General features: G+C 49.6%; 7 protein-coding genes across 12 annotated transcripts; 3 read left to right on the top strand and 4 right to left on the bottom strand.

The window, feature by feature from the left end:
• The first annotated feature begins 993 nt into the window (after window positions 1-993).
• On the top strand, window positions 994-7,855 carry FOIG_02703 (uncharacterized protein). Of its 3 annotated transcripts, none has more exons than XM_031200081.1 (6): window positions 994-1,336; window positions 2,490-2,576; window positions 2,630-3,458; window positions 3,669-5,694; window positions 5,747-6,243; window positions 6,297-6,959. In XM_031200081.1, coding segments are annotated over exons 3-6 (2,541 nt in total). In that variant the 5' UTR covers window positions 994-1,336; window positions 2,490-2,576; window positions 2,630-3,456; the 3' UTR covers window positions 6,313-6,959. The 3 variants fall into 3 exon arrangements, with proteins under 3 accessions (XP_031069849.1, XP_031069848.1, XP_031069850.1); XM_031200080.1 differs by lacking the exon at window positions 994-1,336 and having other exon boundaries at window positions 1,413-2,576; window positions 2,630-2,701; window positions 2,752-3,458; window positions 6,297-7,855; XM_031200082.1 differs by lacking the exons at window positions 994-1,336; window positions 2,490-2,576; window positions 2,630-3,458 and having other exon boundaries at window positions 3,471-5,694; window positions 6,297-7,855.
• On the bottom strand, window positions 6,847-7,883 carry FOIG_02702 (uncharacterized protein). Its single transcript, XM_031200079.1, has one exon. The coding sequence runs from the start codon at window positions 7,702-7,704 to the stop codon at window positions 7,075-7,077; it is 630 nt and encodes a 209-aa protein (XP_031069847.1). The 5' UTR covers window positions 7,705-7,883; the 3' UTR covers window positions 6,847-7,074.
• Window positions 7,884-7,988: 105 nt separating this feature from the next.
• On the top strand, window positions 7,989-11,761 carry FOIG_02701 (uncharacterized protein). Of its 4 annotated transcripts, XM_031200076.1 has the most exons (6): window positions 8,012-8,312; window positions 8,374-8,492; window positions 8,556-8,752; window positions 8,807-9,190; window positions 9,242-9,467; window positions 9,519-11,761. In XM_031200076.1, coding segments are annotated over exons 1-6 (3,054 nt in total). In that variant the 5' UTR covers window positions 8,012-8,310; the 3' UTR covers window positions 11,645-11,761. The 4 variants fall into 4 exon arrangements, with proteins under 4 accessions (XP_031069846.1, XP_031069844.1, XP_031069843.1 ...); XM_031200078.1 differs by having other exon boundaries at window positions 7,989-8,312; window positions 8,374-8,752; window positions 9,519-11,753; XM_031200075.1 differs by having other exon boundaries at window positions 8,807-9,467.
• FOIG_02700 (uncharacterized protein) lies at window positions 9,863-15,956 on the bottom strand. The gene is made up of 3 exons (XM_031200074.1): window positions 14,682-15,956; window positions 13,118-14,558; window positions 9,863-13,061 (listed from the first exon to the last, which is right to left on the bottom strand). The coding sequence occupies exons 1-3, from the start codon at window positions 14,907-14,909 to the stop codon at window positions 12,217-12,219; spliced, it is 2,514 nt and encodes an 837-aa protein (XP_031069842.1). The 5' UTR covers window positions 14,910-15,956; the 3' UTR covers window positions 9,863-12,216.
• Window positions 15,957-16,473: 517 nt separating this feature from the next.
• On the bottom strand, window positions 16,474-18,245 carry FOIG_02699 (uncharacterized protein). Its single transcript, XM_031200073.1, has one exon. The coding sequence runs from the start codon at window positions 18,216-18,218 to the stop codon at window positions 16,677-16,679; it is 1,542 nt and encodes a 513-aa protein (XP_031069841.1). The 5' UTR covers window positions 18,219-18,245; the 3' UTR covers window positions 16,474-16,676.
• Window positions 18,246-19,385: 1,140 nt separating this feature from the next.
• FOIG_02698 (uncharacterized protein) lies at window positions 19,386-20,228 on the top strand (the record flags this gene model as incomplete). The annotated part of the gene is made up of 1 exon (XM_031200072.1): window positions 19,386-20,228. Exon 1 carries the CDS (start codon window positions 19,398-19,400, stop codon window positions 20,226-20,228), a length of 831 nt encoding a protein of 276 aa, XP_031069840.1. The 5' UTR covers window positions 19,386-19,397.
• A 410-nt stretch (window positions 20,229-20,638) lies between these two features.
• On the bottom strand, window positions 20,639-21,873 carry FOIG_02697 (tyrosyl-tRNA synthetase; the record flags this gene model as incomplete). Its single annotated transcript, XM_031200071.1, has 4 exons — window positions 20,639-20,797; window positions 20,858-21,093; window positions 21,144-21,210; window positions 21,256-21,873. The coding sequence occupies 4 exons, from the start codon at window positions 21,871-21,873 to the stop codon at window positions 20,639-20,641; spliced, it is 1,080 nt and encodes a 359-aa protein (XP_031069839.1).
• Window positions 21,874-24,103: the final 2,230 nt, after the last annotated feature.

Raw genomic sequence — 24,103 nt, 5'->3', positions numbered from 1 at the left:
ACAACCATGATGGAAACCCTGTTGTTTATTGTTGCAGTTCACGGAGTTGTTGTGGGTGTCTCACGATGGATGAGCTGGCCTTGGGTTCCTACTTTCGGGCCTCAACGCTGGAAATGGGGCGCAAATCGTGCTTTTTAGCCAGTCGCGGAATGGGGTAGCGGGTTGAAGAGGATCATTGCGAGGCGATAGGCTTGCTTTGTTCTCGTTGACTGAAAGAAGAAGGGGAAAACAGAACTCAAAAATGACAGTGAATTAGGGATATAAGGGCCTCGTAGTTTGCCAATGCCTGAGGTTTCTTTCTACTTCTTTTCTCCTATAATTTTATCTGATACCGAATAATCAATTGCGAACTTCACCACTTCAATTATACAGTGATTTTTAGTTCGGATAGCGACACTGCGCCTCGGTCCGTTCCGATTACACGTTTCGCAAACGGTCGAATATGATATATCATTGGACAATGACGTTGCGCAGCCTTTGTCGGACAGGAACTCTCTGTTTGAGATGTGCTCAATTACCTGTTCCATGATGATATGAGAAACTCCAGTATATCTCCAGGTTGAAACGCGATATATCCCGTCTACAACACAGATGATGTCCACTTTTGAAGTTAGTAGTGTTGGGTTCGACAACAAGCGGTTGACCTCGGCGCTAAAAAAGAGACATCGATATCATTTTGGCGGTCAGCGATTCAAGCAGCGATTCACTGGAATTCTGTGTCTGCCTCCCCAGCAACTAAAAAATTTGTGTATCCAATCTTTGACTGGAGACTGCGTAACGTTGGGCTGCAGCACCGCCATGGTATCCCTGGATCCTTTTTCAGCCCAGCTGAAGAGAAAGAGTCAGAGCCAGAGTCAGAGAGAGTCTGGCCCTAGGCCTCCTTTTTTTCTTTCTTTTTTTTGCTGTCATTTTCCTTGTTTTTTTTTCTCTCTCTTCTTATTTGTTGTGCGTACAACTCGAAACGAAATCTCTTTTACTGAAAGAAGTCTTTCATTCCATCCATTCCATGGGTCCATCCATGCCCTATCTAACCGAATGAAACTGAATCTTGATTCCTTCACGCTCTAAACAGAAAGTCACTGTTTGACTTGCACTTACACTTCCACTTGCACGCTTCGGGCTACTACAAATACATTAATCTCACCCCACCACCCCCTCCATCGTCAAAGTCCCCGCTAAACAAGCTGGTTACCGTCCACTACCGATTCACACAAAAAAAATCCATCAAACAACAACGCTTTTGTTGATAGGATTTTGGTTTAGACTTGTCTTGCCGTTGCTATCGAATTTGTCTCGTCAATATCTTCAAACAGACATCAAACTATACCGTCACAAGGTATGTGTTGACTCCAATAATGTCTACCATTCCCTCTCTAGCATCATCTTCCTTCTCTTTCTCTCTTCTCCGCATGGACACCTTTCTTGTCTCGGATGTGTCTCTGGGGGTGGGCTCAACTCCAGAAAAGATGGTCCATGTGACCATCACTGGTCATGTCAAAACAGCTGAGCAAGCAAATATGCCCCGGCGGTAGCTTTTAGCTAGCATCAACGGGAAGCAGGTCAATAACTGCATGACATTCACTCATTCATTCATGGCCATGCCCACTCTGCGAACCAAAGAAACACCGCCGCACATAGTCCGCAGTACCTCCATCTGGACTACCTTGCTCAGGCACTCTTTCTCGTACCTCGTTGCGGTCTGCTCCTCCTACGGCGATGCTACAATACTTTGTCGTTACAGTAACATCACCACTGCCACTCTCCCTTCCCTGCCACAGCTCTAGGTCCTTTCCATGACCAGCAGGACCATTAGGCTTTGAGGCTCGCTCTTTACGGCCCCCACACAGGGTTGGGCAGCTGCTTTCACAGACCTTGACACCCTACCACCAGCCTACGAAGACCCAAAACGTAGATGCGCACAGGGGAGAGCCATTTGACAGACTGGAAATGGCAGTGGACGCCTGGGATAAACCGGGAGTTTGGGAGCCAAGTACTCCAAGGGCTTCAAGCACGGCCACTCAGATCGATGGACCGCCTAAACATCCCGCCAACTCCAGCCCAACGAGCGCTAGCAGCATGAATACTCTAACAGGGTCCCCACCGACTCCATCGACAGGGCGACGAACCAGGGTGCCCCAGTTCAGGGCGGCTGACAAGAACGATGTTTTGGTGCCCAGCAAGTCCTCCCAGTGAGCACTTGGAATGGCTTCACGATGCAGGAAACTTTGGTGATCGAGCGTTGTGCTGGTGCTCAATCGACGCTATTCTCCTAGTCTCAAGGCAATATCCAACCCATTGTCTTGTTCAGATCACCGTTTCGAGTCGAGGGACTGGGTTCGCAGGAAACTTTTCCGCGCCACTATGTTGCTCAGTCCTCATGCAAGGGATTAAGATCCTGACCAACCGGGATATTCACTCTTCAAGATTTTATCTAGATGATTTTTTTTTACCTTGTGTCTAACTTTACTAACTGATTGTCGTCTTCTTAGTTGAAATCATTGATCTCCTCTAACACACGAAGCTCGGACTGGCATCCTGTGACCACCAAGTTTGTCCGTTTTCAAAAAATTTAGACCGTACGGACACACCCGAATTTTAAAGTATACTTTACTTACACGCACACCCACAGCTCTGGTTCGACAAGCTTTCGCCGTTGCGATACAACGGTCGTTCGTCGTTTCCATTGATTCACTCTGGAGCGGTTGTTTGTCAATTTGTCTTTTGGTTAACAAGAGAGCTAATTCTCTGCAGGCAAAACATCAATTCGACCTCTGCAGACATTATTAACGCCGCTCCCAACTGTATTGGTCAGAATTCGACCAGTGGCCCATCAGTAAACGATCTGGAACCCCTCACCGCCGATCGATTTCTGCCGCTTTTCCATCCTCGCAACCGCCGCCTGAATCCACCCCGCCCACACTCTTTTGCGCCTGATCTTAACGTGCGCCGTACAGCAAGCAAGCACTCTGCTAGATACAACTTTGGTACCCTCCTCGGTCAGCAACCACAAGGCACCATCGTTCATTTCTTGTTCTGCGACTCCGCACCAGCTTCACAAGCAGGCATTTCCCCCGTCTCACTGCTTTCGTGACCAGCCGACCTTTCCCTTCCGCTGTCACGCCCTCATCATCTTTTGGTGGCGTACTCACTTAATTTTACGACCCCTCACTCTACGCCTGTCGCGCAAGTCCAATTCTTCCTCGCCACGACCCTCGTACCAAAACACTTGCCGTTGTGTTTTTTTTTCTTCTACTGCGGCTACCACCTCGTCCTCCGTTTCCCCCATCGTTGGCTCTGTTACTTTGGGGGTTGCTAGGCATTGTTTCTACCCTGTCAGCTGAGCATTACTTGTGCTTGTTGCCTATCTTCTTCCTTTCCAACCTACATTCAGCGCCTTTACTCCGGCTTTCTCCTGTGGATTGTCGTGGGTAGAGGGCATCCCACCAAGTATTTGCTATGTGAGTCCCCTCCCTCCATTACCATCCTACCCATATCTTTCAGCGCTTGCGTTCCTCCCCTCCCTCCCCTTCTTGTCTCTCTCATATCCACCGTACTAGTTGTCTCAACTGCGCCCCCTCTAGCTTTGTTTACTTGTCTCTCCTACACTTGCGCTTCATCTATTGCGCATTACTCTCTTGATCATACAGCTCACACTCTCATCTTACCAGGCTCAAACAACGCCCTTCTTCCAGAGCCCCTACCTCCGGCACTCGTCCTACTGAGACGTCCGCCTCTGGGACAGCATCTTACAGCGACGATTCTTCGCAGGAGACCGGCCAGGACTACACCGACTCTGAAGAGGACCTTTACGACGACGAATACGACGACGAAGACGACGGTCTTGGCCCGTCTGACTCTGCCTCAACTAGCGACCACGATCAACATTATCGTCATCACCTCTCTCAGCGTCAGCATCAGCTCCCTCTTCACCAGCTTCCGCCTCAACCTCAATATCCACCACCACACCACCAGCAGCTTGCTCATCACCAGCAATTACCTCCTCGCCAACCGCCACCTCATCAATTGCAATCCCGTCAACAAGGTCCTCCCCAGGATCTTTACCAACCTGAAGAGGAGCCTAGACAGTCTTACCGTCGACCGCGGCGCGATCGTGCAGCGCCACCCACCGCCAATCTGGAAGATCCTCGTGGGTATGGCGCCTATGGCCGTGGCGCTTATGGGCACCCCCAGCCCGGCGGGCGCCCTGGCCCCGGTCAAATGTACGGCAGAGGCCAGCAGCCAGGATATCAAAACCAAATGGGACCCTATATGGGATACCCTGCTAACAGCCAGATGGTGCCTTTCGGCTATGGCGAACCTGCCAGCCCTTACGGTGCTGGCTATGGAGGCGAAGGAAGAGGCATGTATGATCTGATGCCTTATCAACAACCTCCAAGTGGTTACTATGGCGCTGTACAGCCTCATCCTCTCTACGGGCCACCCCACATGGCTGGAATACCACCTGGGCAACTCACTACACCACCACCTCCTCCGCCTACTGAGGCTCCTGCCAAGCCAGCCACACCCGCTCCCCCCAAAGAAGATCCGGAGAAGATTCGATTGGAAGCTGAGATTGCTGCGTTTAAAGCTATGGAGGAGAAGGTCAAGGCTGCCGAAAAGCAAAAAGAAGCTGAGGCACAAATCCGAAAAGAAGCCGAGGAAGCCTTCACTCGAAGAATGGAGGACATGAGACTGGCCCAAGAGGAAGCCAAGAAAGAGATCGAAAGGGCCAGGCTTGAGGCAGAAAAAGCTGCCCGAGAGAGAATGGAAGCCGAACGAAAGGCTGAAGAGAAACGCGCTCAGGAGCACGCTCGTGCTATGGCAGAAGCCGAGGAGAAGGCTCGGCTCAGATTTGAAGCAGAGATGAAGGCCGCTGAGGACCGAAGAAAGGCCGAGGCAGAGGCTCGCATCCAAGCTGAAGAAGAAGCCAGAAAGAAGTTCGAGGCTGCAGCGAAGGCAGCTGAAGAACAACGGAAGGCTGAGGCTGCAGCGCGCGCACAAGCAGAAAGGGAGGCCCGAGAAAAGTATGAAGCAGAGATGAAGGCAGCCGCCGAACAGCGCAAAGCAGAGGCCGAAGCCAAGGCCAAGGCCGAAGAAGAGGCTCGTCTGAAGCTCGAGGCTGAATTGAGGGCAGCGGAGGAGCGTGGTAAGAGAGAAGCTGAAGAGAGGGTCAGGGCCGAAAGAGAAGCTCGACTGAAATTTGAGGCTGAACTAAGGGCTGCTGAGGAGAAGAGGCAGAAAGAGGAGGAAGAGCGAAAGCGTGCTGAAGAACTTGCTCGAGTTCGGTTTGAGAAAGCACTACAAGAGGAGGCTGATGCAAAGGCCGCAGCCGCGAAGAAGGCCCAGGAGGAAGCCGAGCGCCTCATGAGACTTGAGCAAGAGGCTAAGGAAGCTGCCGCAAAGAAAGCGGCCGAGGAAGCCGAAAAGCTCAAGAAGCTCGAAGAGGAAACTCGCGCGAAGGCAGAGGCTGAGACTCTTAAGAAAATCGAGGAGGAAAAAAAGAAGGCAGCAGAAGCTGCCGCAGCTGATGAAGCCGCTAAGAAAGCCGCCGCAGAACTTAAGGCGAAAATTGAAGAGGAGACAAAGGTCAAGCTCGAAGAGTCTAAGAAGAAGGCTGAGCAGGCCCCAATCCGATTCAAGGATGCGGTTGGTCGAAAGTTCAGCTTCCCTTTCCACTTGTGTGCCACTTGGCAGGTATGTACTTCAGTTCATGACGGGCGACGAGCAATGGCTAACGATATTGCAGGGAATGGAAGATCTCATCAAGCAAGCTTTCATGCAAGTTGATGTTTTGGGTCCTCATGTGATGGAAGGTCACTATGATCTTATCGGCCCCGACGGCGAGATCATCCTGCCATCCGTTTGGGAGAAGGTGGTTCAGCCTGATTGGGCTATCACCATGACGATGTGGCCAATGGACAAGATGCCTCCACTGGGACACCCCAAGATGCCTGGCGCGCCGGGCATGCATGGACACAAGCACGGGGGTCCTATTCCTATTCCACCCCGTCCCATGGGCCCAAGTATGCGACCTCCTATGCATCCTCCTGGCGGTATGGCCCCTGGAGGAATTCGACCGCCCGCGGGATGGCCTGTCGGAGGAGGTGTTCGACCTGATATGCCAATGCCGCCCAACGTTGTCACCGTCGGCCCCGCCCCTGGCAAGTCCAGCAAGCACAAGAAGGCATCCAAGGATCACTCAGGAATGGCAGGCTTTTTGTTTGGCAAACCTCAAAAGAAGAAGTGAGCTCTCGAGTCCTCCTAACTACTGAGACAACAAGCTAACGATCGTCCAGGCCTAGCAAGAAATGAGGTGCCATACTGACATGTCAGCATGAGAAAATGATCGTTTGAGCTTGATTTGATTTTACGGTTTTACTTGTTTATTTGCAGATACCTCGCCGGCATCGGCTGCCGGCCTGATTTCGAAAACATCTCCTTGGCAGTTTCTTTTGGGGTTTTCTACTGTTGTCTAAGATGGAAAAACGAGACAGTGGAATTTTGATCCTTTCCCAACTCATGGTTAGCGTATTCATATCGCAGAGGCGTCACGAATTGTCCTATATGCATGTGGATCGGAGTATGATGATATGGTTGAAACGACGATACGGAGGGAATGGGAACACGATCCAATGTTGAAGACTTGTATCGATCATCTTGGCTCTGTTTGTGCCAGAAGATGGCCAAGTCCAGGTATTGGCGCAAAGATGACGCTCTATTTTTTTTTTTCCTTTCTTTTTTTTATCTGTCCGTTTGGTTTGATTTTGGTTCTGATCTGGATATGGCGGACGAGCACGTTTGATAGACACGGCCGTCCTAGACACGCGTCATGTAGAATGAATGGAGTAGGAAGAAGAATGATTTGTTTAAAGTTAAGCTTATTTTTGATCAACGTGAGTGAGTTGGGTTTGGTCCCTTCTATTGTGTCATGCGTTTAAGTGAATAGTGGTATGCCCACCTGACTCTATGCAAGTAATCTAGACTACTTCAAGACTCCATCAAGGTATGTGAATTGGATTGGAAAGGGGGGAGGTACCCAAATAATACTTAATGTATGCAATATTAGAGTTTCCGTTAAGGTCCTAGCTTCTCAAAGGCCTTCTTCTCAAAGGCTTCTATCATCATGCTGGCGACCTTATCTGACACAGCAGCACTTACAGCACCATAGAGTGGGTTTGTAAACTGAAAGTCGATAGATAGATAGACCTCAGTGCGCGGTGAAGGTGGACCAGAAATTGGTCTCACCGACCAGCGTGTCACAAGGCTCCGGAAGACAGCCGATGCGTCAGGCCCTGTACCCCCAGGAGCAGTCTCCCCACTGATGGCTTCGACAGATTGGCCAGGAACACAGCGCAATCTACTTGTAAAGACCTCGTCGAAGCCTCCCCATCCGACATGTAGATCAGCGAGTGTGGGGTAGCGTCGCCCGGTATCGGGGTCGGGATCGGACCAGCGAGTTACTCGAGAGCGAGAGCAATAAGGGACGAACGATGAGTAAGAATCCACGTCGGCTATAAGATCGTAAAGAGGTTCATGGGGGTATGGTAGAGTGCGGTTGGCGGTTAATCTTTGAGGTTCGGAGGATGGGAGGGTGATGAATGAGCGGTGCAGGGGTGTTGAGGCACGAGTGAGGTTGGTGATGCTCGATGTAGAAGCCGATGAGCGGGCGACAACGGCTCTGGCAGGGAGAAAACGGAGGGCCATTGGAGGGTATTAAGAGAATTATTGGGGTTGTATTGATCTAGTGTCACCTTCGTGAGAGTTTCATGGTCTAGAAGAGAATAATGAATGTCTACACAGAGAGAATAAATAGCTGTGACAGAAAATCTATGATGGTGTTGAGGCTCTGCTAAACTGAGTCGAGAATAAGTTGGAGTGGAGGCTTTCCGCCCGCCCCCACCTCTGGCTTGGTGCAGTGTAATCCGCTAAACTCGTAACGTTAGGGGATTTGACCGCTGTAGACACTCTCCAGCTCGGGCCGTCCTGCTCGCCGAGCCAAGGGCGGTGGATGATTCCGTCATGCTCAGTAAAGTAAAGCCGCAGATGCTGTACGTACAGTACCTACAGTGCTCGTTAAGTTAGTGCACCTATACCTTACTCAACACCAACCAACCAACCATCCATCCCATCCACTCTCACCAGCACGCGACATCTCCATCCGCTGCTGAACGAAACATCCTCCTCCTCACGATATTATACGAGATGCGCCGGTCGAACATACCTTCACGAAGCCCCTGAGACCACGTCCTACCACCTAAATAAGCATCTCCTCCAACGGCCGGCCCCACGCCCGCGGGGCAGCTTCTCACCATGTAGGCCAGGGCATCAACACCGAATCGACCTCTGGGAGAGACATTGACAGTGTGCGCGCAGGTTTGAAAAGTCGCTCTACGACCTCATCCGGGGGCTACGGAACCACAAGGGCAATGAGAAGGAGTATATCCAGAAGAGCCTCAAGGAGTGCCGCGCCGAAGTTCGCAGCCAGGATATGGGTTAGTTCGACGTTGTGTTTGGGAGAAGCTAGCTGTACAGAGGGCCTGACTTGAGCTGTTTAGATCTTAAGGCGACGGCGCTGCTGAAGCTCATTTACCTGGAGATGGTCGGACATGATATGTCGTGGGCATCGTTCCATGTCCTTGAGGTCATGTCGTCGCCCAAGTACCACCAGAAGCGAGTTGGATATTTAGGAGCTGTCCAGAGCTTTAGACCCGACACTGAGGTTCTGATGCTGGCTACTAATCTGCTGAAGAAGGTCTGTTGGTCACATACTGGGCTTCTTGATGCCTCTAGCTAACATCATGATCAGGATCTTGGTTCGACGACTCCGACGGTTATATCTCTCCCTATAGCCACTCTTCCCCATGTCATCACCCCCTCGTTAGCGCTCTCGACATTGCAGGACTTGCTACCGCGATTAAGCCACAGCCATTCGAACATTCGAAAGAAGACATTGGTAACGCTATATCGACTTGCTTTGGTATACCCCGAGGCTCTTCGTGCAGCATGGCCCAAGATCAAGGAGCGCCTCATGGACCCTGATGAGGATCCCAGTGTAACAGCAGCCATTGTCAATGTGGTCTGCGAGCTTGGCTGGCGAAGACCGAATGACTTTCTTCCTTTAGCTCCTCGATTGTTCGAGCTCTTGGTTGATGGTGGTAATAACTGGATGGCCATCAAACTCATCAAACTCGTAAGCTATCGGCACTTAAGCTCTGGTGCTGTTGTATTAATCTCTGTTCAGTTTGCCACGTTGACACCGCTGGAACCTCGACTCGTGAGAAAGCTGCTACCTCCTCTGACCAATATCATTAGGACCACTCCTGCTATGTCATTGCTCTATGAGTGCATCAACGGAATCATTCAAGGCGGCATCTTAGGAAACTCTGATGACTCTGGTACTGATGAGATCGCAACGCTATGTGTTAACAAATTGCGAGGCATGGTCATGATAGATGGCGATCCTAACCGCAAGTTCTCAACTGTTGCTTTGTCACGGATGTAAACTGACCAGACCTTAGTCAAATATGTTGCCTTACTAGCGTTCAACAAGATCGTTACCACACACCCTTACTTAGTATCTCAGCAGGAGGATGTGATTCTGGAATGTATCGACAGCCCCGATATCACTATCCGAATACAAGCACTCGACTTGGTCCAGGGCATGGTGACGGGCGACAATCTTGTGTCTATCGTGAGCCGCCTCATGAAGCAGCTCAAGTCATCCATGCCGGCTCGCGACAAATCTCTTCCTGGAACTCCTCCGAATGATCCCAACGAATCTGAGGATGAATTTGCTGAGCCAGCCCCGAAGCCAAAGGCCGAATCCGCTCCTTTGCCCGACGACTATCGAATCGACGTCATTGGAAGGATTTTGGGAATGTGCTCCAAGGACAACTACTCGAGTGTCTTGGACTTTGACTGGTACATTGATGTCCTCACACAGCTTGTTCGCATGGCTCCCGCCTCTCGCAAGGTCGATGATGATCTGGGTCCAGTTGAAAAGGCCAGGGCCAATGTGTCAGAAAAGATTGGTGACGAGCTCCGCAATGTGGCTGTCAAGGTCCGGGTGATGCGATCAACGGCTGTCAGGGCAGCGGAGATCATTCTCAGCCAGCTCAATACAGATACACCGCCAGGATACAAAATCACTTCAGGGGCACTCAAGTCAGTTGCATGGATCATGGGCGAATACGCTTCGCAATTGGCCGTTCCAGATGAGGGTTTGAATGGCCTCTTACAGCTCATTCCCCGAACAAACAACCCTGAAGTTTTAACGACGACCCTACAAGCAGTCACAAAAGTTTTCGCCACTATAGTTGGGGATGAGAGTGAACCCTGGACAGCAGAGAGAAAGTCGAGGGTATCGCTACTTATGGCGCGCATTATCCACGTCTTTGAGCCTCTAGCACTACACCCTAGTCTTGAGGTCCAGGAACGAGCCGTTGAGTTCACGGAGTTGCTGAAGCTCACGGCTGAAGCTGCTTCATCTCAACCGGCGTCGACAGACGATGTTGAGCAAGATCCCCCGTTGCTTCTCACTCAGGCTATCCCCTCGCTTTTCAACGGCTGGGAACTCAACTCGGTATCCAAGGGTGCTCAGCTGAACGTCCCAGTACCCGTGGGCCTGGACTTGGATGAACCCATTCATGCAAACCTGGCCAAATTACTATCAGAAGCCGACTCTATCACATTAGCAACAGACGACTCGGATGAGTTTGAGACATATTACCACCAGAAGCCACCACCTACAAGCATTGATTCATCCGCACCAGCCATCAGCAGGATAGCTGAACCTATAGAGGAATACTCAACTTCTTATCAGCAAGCTGACGAAGATACCTATCTGGACGCTGATATTGTTGCTCGAAGAAAAGCCGAGCGTCTCGAACGCAACAAAGATGATCCCTTTTATATTCCCAGCAACGACACTCCTCGCACTTCGACCCCTATTCACAACATTCTCCAGAGCAGCAACGGACCCGACTTGGATATCGACTCCATACCTATCATGCAACTAGAGCTATCAAGAGCCGGAACGCCTGCTGCACAGCCCCCAAGACCACAGCCAAAGCCACGACAAAAAGTCGTTATTGCCGCAGATGAGACCCTCGAAGGCAGCGCAAGTGGCGGTCTTCGATCTTATGACTCGGAGAATAACTCTGACAGCTTCACAAAGTCCAAGGCTCGGAAGACCAAGACCAAGCAGGGCTTGCTTGGCGTAGACTCGAGCGGCATCGGCTCCTTCAGTCTCGAAGGCCAACCGTCAACTGGTTTCGACTATGAGCAGCAACAGCGTGAGGACATTGAGATGCAGCAAGCCATGAAAGAAGTTGAGCGTCTTCGCCTCGAGATGCAACGTGCGAATGAGCGCATTCAGGTGGCACAAGGCGTTGATGTTGAGGGCACAGTTGTCAAGAAGAAAAAGAAGAAGCCCAAGAAGGATGCTGGTGCCGAGGGAGCAGAGGGCGAAGAAGCAAAGCCCAAGAAAAAGAAGAAGAAGGCTCCGCGGGCTGCGGTCCTGGAGGAAGAAGGCGGTGATGATAGCAGTACTCGTGGCGTCGAGTCTCCTGCTTCTGGTGGTGAAGTGGCTGTTGCTAAGAAGAAAAAGAAGAAGAAGCGTGTTGCTGAGATTCAAGACGAGTAGACGGACACAAGTGGTTTAGGAGTGAGTGAGCATTCGATAGCATAACAGAGACACTCAGTCAGGAGGAGGATCAAGCAGATAATAATAAGTATCAAAAATCTTTGAATCATTTCTCATGTCCTGCCTTTCATGTGCTAGGCCGCTTTTCGCTCAATATTTACAGCGTCTCAAGAATATCATCAAGCCCGAGCTGGATCAATGTCCTGAAACAAGTCTCTTAACGAATAGGGAATCGCTGCCGTATCATGATGTTGATACAGCATAAATACAAAAATAGACTGGACCCAGTTCCAGTTCCAGTTCCACGTCCAGATCGAGAAAAACGACAAGAAAAAAAGTACACCGATAGTTCTTTTTTGCTCATGTTCCATTAACACATACACATGACAAGGTAGATTAGACGGCCGAGTCAACCCGAGCCGCTCCCCTCTATTCCTGCAGTCCCGCTGTTAACCAAATCCCAACTCCGTTCAAGATCAAGATGAAGGCGTGGCTCTATTTGGGTCTGTCATGGTTCAGAACCGAAACTCCGCCTCCAACCGCTGTCTAAAACTTGGCTCCGTGTCGTAAAACTAATCCTCCATCGGAGCATCTTCAAGTTGCACGCCGCGGTTGGATTCTGAAGGGGGAGTCGATGGCACCACAGGAACTCGTTTGCCACCAACGAACTTGGTTGGTGTACGTCCTGTGCTATCACGGCTGTCTCGCTTCTCCGAATCGGCGTCAGACTTATCCTTTTCAGCATCGCCATTTACAGGGGCAGCACCATCGGGCTCGGGAACTTCAAGACTCTGTCTCTTGATAACTCCGCCGAGACTGGTGCGGTGTCGATCAACAGCCGATGTTGGGCTGGCAATAGGGAATCGGGTCTCTGGTCCGCCGGTACTTCGGTCTCGGCGGTGACCACGGGGGCCTGGCGCAGGGCTCTTATCACGGCCGCGGCTTGCGTTGGCCTTTTCAAGCAGAGCTCTATTCCGCTCTTCCATAAGGGCCTTACGGTTGCTTTCGTCGGTGCTAATGGCTCGAGGGCGGTTGTTGCTGCCAACAGAGGTGGAGTGTGTAACCATAGACATGCGCTTCAGGGCACTAAAGATGGCGTCTTTATGGGCAAACAGATCTCGGACCAGTCGGTACGCATGCTTCTCTTCCATAGTGAGTGAGGTCTCAGTTCGTGGCCGCAGGATGCAAGGTGCAAGAGTGGTAGCAAGAGATGCAACATAAGCTTCATCGGCAGAAGTCAAGTCGATCAGGCGAGTGAAGTGGTTCATACAAGCATCGAGAGTGGCAATATTGGTGAGGCGGAGCTGTGATAGAGTAGATTGGAGAGCAGCAATGCGAGAGGACTCATCAGCGTCAGTAGATGGGGTAGAGTAAATAGTTCGGATAATCTCATAAACGTGAGAGGAGACCAGAGAATCTACATGATGTTAGTTTACGTTATAGAACTGGGGTTCATCGAGCTTTTGCACTTACCAGGAAGCTCCAAGAGATAGACCTTGAGCAAACTGGCAACCGTGGGGATATCAAATTCATCAAACACATCAGGAGAAACAGGCTTGCCGTCATTAACTTTGGCGCGTAGACGGTGTGATTGTGATAGCGGAACTTCCAGCAACCACACACCTCGCCGAGCCTCATCACCTTCAAGATCAGGGTAATGGTGGTCTAAATAGGTCAAGATAGTGGTAACAATCATGGGCACGCGCTTCTTGTCAGCCCTGGCACGCGCCTCAAGATCGATACCAAATGTCTGCTCGTCGACCTTATTGTAATAGTTCTCATAGACGACCACCTTGGGCACGAAACTTCCAGTGCGATAGGTCTCGAGAAGATAACGTAGATCGCTCTGGGGCTGGATGGTCTCCTGGAAGAGCATCATCTGGTCTACAGTAGACTGCAGGCTTGGGATGACGTTTCCAATGGTGCCCGAGAAGTCGAGGATGACAGTCTTGACAGCCTTTAGACGGTCAAGCTCGCAGCGCTCAAGGAACTTGAGATGAAGATGAATAGCCTCCTCAAGCTCGCATCGAAGCTGGTCAAGCTTGCGGACGCCCTCGCGGTACTTCTCATCGGCCTCGGAAGCCTCTCGCTTCAGACGCTGGCTAGGGGTCTCGTTAGGGTGAGAGTTGTTAAGAACATTCCAGTTGGCAAGATACTCGCTGACAGTTCCAACTGGAGAATCAGCGCCCTCAGAACCCGTAGAAGCCAGTGAGAAAGTGCGGTTGATAGACTTCTTTTCAGGAACACCAGCCATTTGGAAAGCCTTAGGTCGCCATTGGTAGAACATCTTGGAGCTGTTGGCAAATGTACTTCCCACATTACCGATGAGGCGAAGGAAACCGTTGTTAACAAGATCTTGACCAATTCGCTCAGCATAAGCTACGCCGATGTTGCCCATGCTACGCTGCAAATATTCAACGATGTCGGAACCGGAGGAAGTGTTGAGATATGTTCCTAGGATTGGCACCTTGGTCTCGCCCATCTTGATGCTGGAAAGCATCTGGGAAAGAATCTTCTTCACTTGCTCGGGCTGGTAAGTGTCGTCGCCAATTTCATATAGCTCTTCCTCCTCGGGCTCCTCTTCCTTATGAGGCTGAACCTTAATCTCAGGAATATTCTGATTGCCTTTGGGGCTGGTTTCAGGATCCTGGAAAGCAAGCTTATTTTCCTCTTCGAGGTCCTCTACCAGTCGGCATTTGTTGAAATACACGGATCGGAGCTTCTTGACTGCCTCAGCCTGACGGTCATGAGCCTTGATGCGCACTTGCAGCTCATCTTGAGAGTCCTGGATACGAGCTTCGTGGGCGTCGCACCAGCGGGAGAAGGGGTTGACAACGAGGTCGCGGATGCTCTGGGCGATGCGACGGTGGTTGCGCGCAGCATCTTGCATCTCATTTCGCATGCCATCGAAGGCCTAGATTTTGTCAGTTGGTAAGCTCGACCCGGACAGTGACGTTATCGCATAGTAAATCCCCACAAGTGACTGCGGCACAGACTATGGGCACTTAGGAGAGGATTCAGAAGCATAGTATCGTACCTTACGAACAGTAGCTCCGTCATCACGGCTGAAGCCACCAGTGATCTTGTCGGCCGATGGAGCAATATCGCCAAGTCGCTGACCATAGGTCTCCTCGGCTTCGGCGCGTAGGCGTGCGATGGTCAGAACCTGTCTGTTCTCATGAACACCTTGTTGAAGCTTGCTGAACAGGACACCAAGTCCCGCAGCGTAATCGCTCGACCAGAAGGAATCAGCGAACCCCGGCATGATGGTCTGCCTTGTCCAGCCCCTTCGATTGATGCGGTGATTATGTGGTCCCTTTTTTCGATTCTATCGGAGGGGAAGTAAGAGCCAAAAGCTCCTGTAGCGGTGGAAGGATTGTCGGAGGTCGACTCGCGATGCAATGGGTGACGTAGGCGTAGACGTACGCAGGAAGTCGTCGCGATCGTCGTGAATTAAGGGGGGAATTGGGCGAAAGGGTGTCGCCGTTTGCGTTGTGCAGGTTGATAATCTGTCGTCGTATCTGCTGCGTGTCTCTGTCTTGCGTAGACTAGTTCGGTGAGACGGCTACTGCCGATGCAGGGGGAGTAAAGCAGTTGATTTATTGTTGTGCGAATTCCAGGGATCGAATCGGGAGCGACAAGACACCTACGGAGTACGGAGTTGCAAGTAGAGACAGCTGTACAGAACTCTGTTTCTTGGTTCGTCAAACTTTCTCCCCTTGGGCTGACACTGTCTGGGCAGGACAAGGCTGAATGGGGGAAAAGATCGGGCGTGCGTGTTGACTGGATCGGAAGCTTGCGAACTGGGGTCCGTCCGTGTGGGAGAATTGGGACGAGATGATGGTTTGTTAGCTTGAAGGAGGCTGGCGCTGGCGCTTGGTTGGCATCCGCTGTCTGACTGGCGACGTGGAGGGGGGGACGTTTTTGGGCTAATTAACAGGGGACTTTGGATGTAGAATCACTCCTTTTGCGTCATAATATCACATCAAAAGATTTGTTACTTGTGGTGATGATATATCATAAAGAAAGAAGTTGGAAAGATCTAGTCTAGCTTCTTTGTCTACTAATAAAGTAGAAGTAATTTATGATAGCCCAGCAATGGTCGAAATGGCAGGAGGTGGATCATGTCTTTCTTTCCTTCCATCAATCATCAACAACCGAACCGAGCTTAGCGAATCCACCAAGATGAACCAGGAAGAAGGAACGATGGAACAGGCAACGTTGAACACGAGCGTCTTTGTGTTGCTTCAAAGCCGTTGATACTACGTTATCAAAGTTGCATTAATTCACTGATTAACCGTATAAAGGGAGTTGAGAACTCTAAAAGAGATTCAGCATGAAAGAGTTACGCATTCTAACTCTGGCTGATATTTTATTTTCCCCTGTCATCGCCAATCTGAAGTTCTGTTGCTATTGCTACGGGCTGTTGAGAGGAACTTCACAGCCACAACCAGAGACGCAATCAGCATTTGTGGCCGTTTCAGAGGCCTCTCACTGGACAACTCTTGGTTGTTAGTGGATTCGGGACCCCCAGCCACTTGCTCAGGGCTGAAGTTAACCCCTGAGGATAGTCTCCTCGTAAGTTGTGGGGACGGTACCTAATTTTAGAGGCACGTTTCAGAAAGACATTCCTGGGTAGTTCAGGGGTCCGTGTCAATCAAAGCAAGATTCTCTCCTATGACGACTGGGACAAATTCTGGGTTTGAAGATGCTGTTAATCTCACATCTTCGTGTATCAATTTTCCATAAAATTTAACCAATTTCATGCTCTCTTGATTCACAATTCTACGAGAATGAATGAATTAGCCGAGGGCTGAAGCTGGGTCTGATCTGACCTCAGCGCTTGTCGAGGTTCTTGGCTCCAACTACCTATTCTGGAAGTAGGCCACAAGCTACCATAGTAGGAAGCTAAGAACTTAAGATAGAGTTCTATAATTCCGAGATCTTAGACTACAACTATTAAACAGAGCCTCGGCATGCAGTGTTGCTTCTTTCTTAGTCCCGAGCTTTGCTATATGTATCTCAATCATCTTCACAGCCAAGCGGTAGGGAGGTCTTCATCATCTATGGATAGGCTACTGATGAACGGCGAAGCGACTAAACGTTCCCGATTATAAGCCCAGTCGGATCTTGGAAACTCTTTGTATCCAAGCCCAATACCAACTTGTGAGAGTAAATCTTTGGTATGACTTTCGTCGAATATCTTCTTGACGTCGCACGTCACTCGTTTCAGCCTGGGGAATCGACTCTGCTCTCTTCTGAGATTCGCAAGTCCTGACAACCCCTTCTGTAGACGTTCGGGGGGTGGAGGGAAATCTGGCTCCACAAGAGTGAGAGACGTGATGCTGGGCGGAAGAAAACTTGTGAGGGACTTCTCGTCAGGGATCTCCAAACTTTGAGTGCTGTACACTGCATCGCTGTTGAGGAATAGCTCTTGTAAGGCTGTGAAGGTCTCCAGGTGGGGCATTGGGTCTATCTTGGTATCTCGACTCATAAAAGCCCGGATGCGAAGGTCAAGATGAAGCGACTCTAGACTTTTGCGGTGCTTTTCGAGGTGTCTGACAACATCGCTTGCCTGGACTTGCCAGTTATAAAGCTGGTCAATGTGCAAGGAAGTAACACCTGTGGCTTCATATGTGAACGCCTTCAGACTCCCGGTACACGAGGGGAGGATCTTCGCGAGCTGGTCGGGACTCAACCTGAAACCTCTGAGGTGAAGTGCCTTCAAGCTCGATATTTCAGGCAGTGGTAGTGACTTGTATAGAGTCAGAGCTTCGAGACCTGGCGAAATAGGTATAAGTTGTGATGAAAGCCATTTCAAATCAAAGGCCCCACGAAGCTCGAGGCTTCTGAAGGGAAGACTGGATACCCCAAGGACCTTCAATGCCTGCATTTGGTCATATATCTGATGAGCTGAAATATCAAGAGCCAAATGTGAGCATTTGGGCAACAAGGCAAGCAGAATAAATAGCAGCTCAGCTGGTAGAGTGCTCGCATGCGATCCTATATTCTCTGTCGCGTCAGGAGACTGTGCTTTGCCGAGGATGAGCCCTCGAAGGAATGCCTCTCGATAAGGTGATGTATCCTTTCTTTGGTCCCATACATCCGAAAGTTTCAATCCTCTCACTTTTGCTACTTGTTCGAAGGACTCGTGGGCATGGTCAAAGTCAATTGGTGGAGCCACTTGTGAGCAATAGAAGATGGCAGCCTTGGTAGATGAGGCGAGATGCTGCTGTGAAGCGATGGTCCTTATGAAGAGGGGCAATGATTTCTCGACCAAAGACTTCTGTATGGACCAAAGAAATACATGATGAAGAATATCCTGGCTGATGTCGCGAAAACGTCTTGAGACGAGACACAGCGACACCAGTACCTGACGATCCTGGCAGTAGTTGCTGGCGAGTTGTTCGGTGTTATCGGTCAGATATTCTTGTTTGCCGCGACAGTGTAAGCAGAAGTAGCCAAAGATTTGACGTAGTAACTCTGGAGACAAGTTGGCAAGTTTAGGTACGTGTTGTTGGCTCTGGGTGTCTTGACTTTCTGTATGGCGCATTGTATCTACTATAGGTAACATGTACGATGAGAACAAAGATAACTTAATGACTGTTGAGAGGGCCAAGATAGGAACCATTCAATGGGCAATGAAGAGGGGGTTACAGGGATCCAATGAGTAGGAGGACTTTGACCGCCAACTCATGGAGCAAGTACAGGGCGGAATGGATTCGAGTGACCTTGCTATCTGAAACATCTTAAGAATTATCCCAAATAGGCCAAATAGGTCAGGCTTTATTGAGGATCTATTTAATTTTTGTATGGTTTCTGAATGTCGTTCTTAAGTTTTGTCACTCTTCTTCCCTTTTACCCAGGTGGGAAAGGACTGACCTGTTTTCAGGGCATCACAAAGACCAGCCAACGTCAAGGGGTCGATCAAAGACGAGAGAACTGGTCTGTTGACTTAGTGCGGCTATCACGTTGTGACTTGACAAAGACCAAAGAATTTTATGGCTATTGCCTTTTATAAGGTATCATTCAACTTGGCTCAACCCTGTCGTTACGTAGTATTTGATTGATTGCCTTGCACGGGTAAATCTACGATCTTCAGATGATCTACATCACGTGTATCGCTTCTTGCCGAGCCATCAACTCCATCTTCAACTCCATCTCAGCTTCAGCTTGACCGTAAACTTACCTAAAGCAAAAGCAACAAAAGAACCCTTGTTGATGCCGATGCAACAAGGACCATTATTTCCGGAGACCTCGGCCAAAAACTTACGATGCTTCCTCTAAACGAACCGCCCTTAATTGGCGTCTCCTCCCCCCTCCAAACCAATAATTGGTCACTCCCCTTCACTACTTAGCGCTCGGGGACCTGCGCCCCCCACTCATACTTCCTGCTTTGACCGTGCCCTGATGTAAGTGCTTCTCGTAGTTGAGGTCCAAATGGGGACATCATCTCTTTCGCCAAGGGACCGACCAACCTGAATTGGTACCTAAATGGGCCCTGATATTCAATTTTGAGGGTTGGTCGGTTCCCTTATAAAGGAGCCTGTATTCTAAAAAGGGTGAGGTCACTTCCTTTCTGGTGTAATTCATTGTTTGTCAGTTACCTTTGTTGTTACTATATAGAGAGCTTGCGGTTCACTCTTTTACTGCGACAAGACTCACTCCCACTCACTCATTCATTCATTCATTCTTCCATTCTATTATATTCTATTCTCCTATACTAGGTATTCATTACATTTCTTCTCTTACAATGCCTTCAGTCAACACTTTCATCACCGCCCTCGTGGCTGGTTTTGCTATTGGAGCTCAAGCTGGTCCTTGCAGACCTCATGCTCCTTCAAGCTCTGTCATTCAGTATCCCGTTTCTACCACTCAACAGACGGCAGCCGGAACTTCTGCTGCCTACACTGATGTTGTGAGCAAGTCTGAGACCAAGACTTCTCTTTCTACCACCGCTGTGCAGGTCACCAGTACTACCAAGGACGAGTCTAAGCCTACCACTGCTGAGGAGACAACTACTGGATACCCTGCCACCGAGACGACTTCTGCTTCTGCTGAATCCCTTACGAATGGGTCCGTTTATCCCAGTTCTGAAGCTGAGACTACTGCAACTGCCAAGGAGGACACAACCTCTGCTCCTTATACCACACAAGACTCTAGTGCTGCTCCTTACACTACAACTTCAGTCCCCGAAACCACTTCGAAGCCAAAGACCACTCTCGACACCACCACCGTCGCCCCTACAACCACCTCCAAGCCTACCACGACTACCTCAGAGGCTTACACAACCACCTCCGCTGCTGCTACCTCCGGCTGTCCTCCTCGCTCTGAGCTCACCTGCGCCAAGACTGGCTTCTTCAACAGCGCCGACCACAACCTGATCCAAGTCTACTACGATTACGACCTTAACCAGTGTCAGGTGGAGTGTGACAAGACTGACAACTGCAAAGCCATTGGTATCACCACTAGCAACCAGTGTGAGCTCTATGATGCTGCTGTTTCTGCCCTTGGGTTTGAGTTCAGGGACGGCTGGTACTACTCCGTCTACGATGCTTGTTGCTTCAAGGGGGCCAATAAGTAAAAAATAACAGTGTGCAAAGGCTCAAACCTCCTCATCGTTCGAATATAACTACATTAAAGCCAGCCTCTGCCTGGGTGACAAGGCGAAATAGGATAATTATTAATAAAGCATTTCTCTCCCTTTCCATGAATAAGAATTATTCTTCTTCTTGCAATTTTCATGAGTAGAAATGTTCTTCTTTGTATCCCTTTCCTTGCGGCTTCTTTCAGACTCCAATCTCTGTCCTCGATCCTCTACATGGGCTTGCAGTCCTTGTCGATCATTTCCTTCAAAGCAACGTCTTGTTCTCCAGCGCTTTCAAAGCCCGCTTCCTCTATCGTAGTCGAGACCTCAGTCCAAGTAGAAGACACGACCGATTCACCAGCGGTGCTCTCATCAGCACTGCTCTCTGTCGGGGCGGTTCGGGATTTCTAGCCCTTCTTAACCTTCTTTTCCTTCTTGACAGGTGGGGGGTAGGCCTTGAGAGCGGCTTCCTGCCATTCATTTGAGTCTTGGTACTCAGCCTGAATAGGACCGATCAACTCGAGGAGTCCTTGAATCACAGCAGCTTTCAACATCTGAGGTGTCAACTTGAACACATCATGTCAGCAAGCGTCTTCAGCAATCGGACATTCATCATCAGAACATACCACATCATTTGAGTAGTCCTCATGAACTGTTTCAATGTCGTTGTAGACACGAGGCTCGGCATCCTTTCTCTCAACCTTGAACTCTCGGACGCCAGTCTTCAAAGCAGAAGCAGGCAGCAGAACATACTCCACGAGAGCCAGGACACCATTCTCCTTAACCTGCTTGGGAACACACTCGGCTTTACGGATTTTCTTTGCGACAACATCGGGTGAGTCGAGAAGATCAATCTTGCTGTCTGAAAGCTGCCTGTTAGCGAGACATACATTGGAGAAACAAAGCACTCACTCTCATCGCTTGAGCTCATCTTGCTTCCCTTCAAACCAGGGACCATGGGATTCATGAGATGGGCTCGCTGGTAAAGTCAGTAATATTCAATTCAAGGAAGGCAAAAACATACCTTTCGGTAACCCAACTTTGGTAGCCATTCGATGGCTGCAGTGAAAAGCTTTCGTTGATCAACACCACCAAACTGAGCGTCGCTGTCCAGGTACTGCTCATCCAGAACCTGCAGAACGGGGTACATGACAGCACTGAGAGGCGCCTCCGAAGTCTGCTTGACGACCTCAGTTCCAGCCTTCTTGCATGCTTTCTCGGATACAAGTGTAGAGAGCTTGTAGAAGTCCATGATATAGTCGTCCCTCTGCTGGAAGGAGCTACCCCGGACGAATCGAAGCTTGGTGGTATCGACACCGCAGGCCTTGAGTGTGGAAGTGACGGTGAACTGGTAGTACTCGGCGCGATGATGAATGAGCTCAGGTGTGGTCTTGAGGTTGTCGAGCATGGCATGAATGTTCGCAATAAGGACGGTAACCTCACAGCCGGCGGCAAGGAACTGGGCAATCTTGATGGCGGGAACAAGATAACCACAGTGAGGTCGACCAGTTGGAGCAGTGCCCCAGTAGATCTTGGGGTTTCGCTCTTGGTCGAGGATGGACGTGATAATCTCGGGATTTAGAACCTCAGCGAGATTCTCCTTGATAAGGCGGAGCCTCTCCTCGCTCGACTTACTGGACATTTTGTGAGCGGAGATGTTTAGGGGAAGAAGTTTGGGAGAAGGAGAAGCAGATTTCTACACCCCGCCAAGCAGCCTGAATCTGGCAGGCAAGTGCCCCTCGCCCCACACCCCTATGAATCACAGTGGGAAAGAGTCACCCCGCCGGAAACGGTGCCTGATTCATCCGAGAAATCGAATCACCATGGACATGGGATTGGCTGGCTGGTTGATTGAGCTCGAGACAACCTACGGAAATGAAGCGCATGAAATCTTATTCTTATATTACTTTCATAACGACTCACTTATCAACTAACCTTAGCTGCTTAAGTTTAGGAATTTATATTACGACTTAAATATTTTATGCCGTGGGAATTTGATGTGCAGGAGCAGGAGAAGAAGTACTTATCCAGCGCAGGTGCTAGGGGTGCTGAGAAGGTGTTTAGTGAACCAGCCGTATTAAGCGACACAGAGAAAGAAACAAGACAGGAGGGATCCAAAGGTAAAGATACCAGCTGGTTTCCTCAGATCCTCCTTCAACCTGGCGACGCAACGCACTACAACGGGACCCTAAACAGCTACACAGAAAATCAAGGCAATAGCATGCTGTGTTCCAGTCACAGACGCCAGGTACACTTAGCCCATCTTTGGAGATCATCAGCGCCTCCTCGTGAGGGAGAATCTTCTGACAGTGGCTCACGCTTTGAAGTATCTCAGGCAGTTTGACAAGGCCGAGCTAAACGACAGGACGGATAGCTACTAAGTGTCATTTGCGTAAGAAACCCATTAACAGGGCTTGCAAGAATAACTTGTATAAAAAAGATTTAATAAAAAAAAAAGAACTTCCCCAAAACCTGGATAAACAGGTAACCTTTCACTCTACAGCCGAATGCTCCAGCCAATTGAGCCAAATGGGGCTAACCTCTTTTGGTTAGATTCAAAGAGAGTATTAATTCTACAATAGGCATAGCCATCTGCGAGATCTCAAGGTATCCAATATTATATTACATGTATACCTACTATCCAAGAAGATGGCAATTTAATAGAATGGCAATGGTAAGGATACAAGCGATCCTGTAATAATACCAGTCACCATCACCGGCTCTCTCATTAAGATAATTCCAGGGGGGCCAGGGTAAACGCCACCAAAGCGAGGAGATAGCTCCTAGAATTCGGTGATAAAACACATCAGATGCCTGAAACCCTACAGAAGCAAGGTGTTATAACAGATCACTTTCTCGTGGGGTTATTGACTTCTAGAACTGGCATCTTGTCAAAGCTTCTCAAGAAGGATAGTACGCAAAACTTGGCGGTATCGAGATGAGTATCATTTATACGGAGTAGGCTGCTGTATCCAACCACGTGCCTGGATCCAAAGGGCTAAGTTGACTGAGGTGTGAGTGGCGACGGTAAGAAGTGAGTAAAATCACATCGGGTTTTGCAGAGATCGAGTAGGGAGACATCTTATCTGATGAAATAGAATAAGACGTAACATACAGTTGTTTAGTCTTTTGAAGAAACTGAACAGGAGTTAATTTTCTAGGGTTAGGTGTGGCTTGTATTTGGTGTAAATCAACGCGCCATTCCGAATTGGCAGAGTGAAAGGTTAGCATTAGGGTCTAGCTTCTTCAGTGCTGATCTTCTTATCATGGCGTGGAGAAATCCAGCAAGTGTTATCGTTGTCCTCGGAAGGGTGCAGTTTGAGGCCGAATTGCTTCGAAGGATGTCTTTTGAGCAATCTACTCGTTCTCACGGAGCTGGCGTCCATCTCATCAGCCGCATTTGCCTTCAGCTATGCTCCTGTTGCATCGATAGCAACAGTCAGGGCCACATGTGGAAAGTCTAGTTAGTAACCAAAGAAGCGAGGCCCCTAGTTTAACCATGATCATACTATGCACAGGTGACCTTCGCGATCGATGGCATTCGAACAAAGATCTCAGTGTTGGGACCAGCGTAGATATGTCCATATCATCACTGGTTTGCCCCTTTCGCAATATGGATGTCGAGTTAGGGGGAATTGGGCTAGAGTGGTTATTCAAGCCTTACAGGAAGGTTGTGAGCTTCGCTCCAAAACCTCGGAGTCTAGGTGGGAAGGGTTCAAGGCGCCGCAGCCACCAAGGCAATTTATTTATGAATTTGATACAGTCTTGACACTATGTACTGCAGTGCCTCTTTTGCGTTTTTGTGGCAGACCCCAGGGATGCGCCTAGTCTGCAGGATTTGTTAATGAAGTCTCCTTGGTGTAGTTAGGTAC

The sequence above is a fragment of the Fusarium odoratissimum genome (genome assembly GCF_000260195.1).
Source record: "Fusarium odoratissimum NRRL 54006 unplaced genomic scaffold supercont1.3, whole genome shotgun sequence".
NCBI lineage: Eukaryota > Fungi > Ascomycota > Sordariomycetes > Hypocreales > Nectriaceae > Fusarium > Fusarium odoratissimum.
This window is presented reverse-complemented; position numbering and strand designations above follow the sequence as displayed.

Coding starts and splice junctions, on each gene's coding strand:
- FOIG_02700 (XM_031200074.1), bottom strand. CDS start 14,909: ATGCCGGGGTTCGCTGATTCCTTCTGGTCGAGCGATTACGCTGCGGGA. Junction 14,559..14,681: donor ACGGAGCTACTGTTCGTAAG/GTACGATACTAT, acceptor GACAAAATCTAG/GCCTTCGATGGCATGCGAAA. Junction 13,062..13,117: donor CTATCTCTTGGAGCTTCCTG/GTAAGTGCAAAA, acceptor AACATCATGTAG/ATTCTCTGGTCTCCTCTCAC.
- FOIG_02699 (XM_031200073.1), bottom strand. CDS start 18,218: ATGTTACCTATAGTAGATACAATGCGCCATACAGAAAGTCAAGACACC.
- FOIG_02703 (XM_031200080.1), top strand. Junction 5,695..5,746: donor ACTTGTGTGCCACTTGGCAG/GTATGTACTTCA, acceptor ACGATATTGCAG/GGAATGGAAGATCTCATCAA.
- FOIG_02701 (XM_031200075.1), top strand. Junction 8,493..8,555: donor AGTTCGCAGCCAGGATATGG/GTTAGTTCGACG, acceptor TGAGCTGTTTAG/ATCTTAAGGCGACGGCGCTG. Junction 9,468..9,518: donor GATAGATGGCGATCCTAACC/GCAAGTTCTCAA, acceptor ACCAGACCTTAG/TCAAATATGTTGCCTTACTA.
- FOIG_02702 (XM_031200079.1), bottom strand. CDS start 7,704: ATGGCCCTCCGTTTTCTCCCTGCCAGAGCCGTTGTCGCCCGCTCATCG.